The sequence below is a fragment of the Camelus bactrianus genome, chromosome 10 (assembly GCF_048773025.1).
Source record: "Camelus bactrianus isolate YW-2024 breed Bactrian camel chromosome 10, ASM4877302v1, whole genome shotgun sequence".
NCBI lineage: Eukaryota > Metazoa > Chordata > Mammalia > Artiodactyla > Camelidae > Camelus > Camelus bactrianus.
The window spans coordinates 13,615,372-13,616,845 of NC_133548.1; the positions used below are offsets into that span (position 1 = coordinate 13,615,372).

At 41.0% G+C, this 1,474-nt stretch overlaps 1 protein-coding gene across 1 annotated transcript; it reads right to left on the reverse strand.

Moving 5' to 3' along the window:
* Positions 1–544: 544 nt before the first annotated feature.
* Positions 545–1,474, reverse strand: LOC105076423 (olfactory receptor 4C12-like). The gene has a single exon (XM_010964518.3). It carries the CDS (start codon positions 1,472–1,474, stop codon positions 545–547), a length of 930 nt encoding a protein of 309 aa, XP_010962820.1.

Consider the following 1,474-nt stretch of genomic DNA (forward strand, 5'->3'; position numbering starts at 1 on the left):
CCAATATTCTAGATTCATACTTTTTAGCTTCTGATTTCAAATTTCCCAGTAATAGATATTCATTTATTAAGAAGTTTTAATTGTTTATTTTTATTGAAGTATAGTCAGTTTACAATATTGTGTCAATTTCTAGTGTATAGCATAATATGTCAGTCATCCATAAACATACATATATTCCTTTTCATATTCTTTTTTCATTGCAGGATACTATAAGATATGGAATATATTTCCCTCTGCTACACAGTAGAAACTTGTATATCTATATTATATATAGTAGTTAGTATCTGCAATTCTTGAACTCTCAATTTATCCCTTTCCCCCAATAACTATGAGTTTGTTTTAAGAAGTATTTATATTTGATGACAAGATTGTGGGATGGAAGACCGTAAGTCTGGATTCCAGTCCAAGATTTAGATCTGTGCTTAAGTGGCTACCTGCAAGTATTATTCATTCTCTTGTTAGAATTAACATCTTCATCTATAGATCAAGAGGCTTGGACAAGTTTACCTCCATTACTTCTGTCTGTAATGCTCAGTGATTCTGTTTAATCACTATCTGAAGTCACTCTCTTCCTCCAGAGTTTCCTTATAGCGTTTTTTACCTCAGCATTTCTGAGGGTATAGATTAAAGGATTTAACATAGGGGCCACCAGAGTATAAAAGACAGCAACAGCTTTATCAACGGGCAGAGTGGTCACTGGGTGCAGATACACAAATACGCAGGGCACAAAGGATAAGACCACTACTATGATGTGGGAGACACAGGTGGAGACGGCTTTGCGCCTCCCCTCCACGCTGTAGCTGTTTAGGGAGAGCAGGATGACAACATAGGAGATCAACAAGAGGAGGAAGTTTAACAGGCAGATGAGCCCACTGTTGGCTGCAACAAAGAGACCAAGCGTATGAGTGTCCATGCAGACAAGTTTCAACAGAGGGTACAAGTCACACATGAAGTGATCTATGACATTGGGGCCACAGAAGGGCAGCCAGACTGTAAAGAGGATCTGAATGGTTGCATGGAGAAATTCTCCAGTCCAGGCCACTCCCAGCAGGAGAACGCACAGCCTGTGGCTCATGATGGCTGTATAGTGCAGAGGTCGGCAGATGGCCACGTAGCGGTCATAGGCCATTATCGTCAGCAGGATGATCTCAGTGGCACCAAAAATGTGTTCTGCATAGACTTGAGCCATACACCCATTAAAGGAGACAATTTTCTTCTCGTGAAGGGAGTCTACAATCAGCTTAGGTGCTGAAGAAGAAGAATAAATTGTGTCTATCAAGGAAAGGTGGGTCAGGAAGAAGTACATGGGGGAGTTCAGAGTCTGGCTGGTGGTAATGGTAACCACAATGAGCAGGTTGCCTGAGAGGGTTACCATGTACAAAACCAGAAACACCGCAGACACTGCTTTTTGCATTTGGGGGTTCTGTGTAAGACCTATTAAAATGAATTCAGTCACATTCCTTTCCTTCTCCAT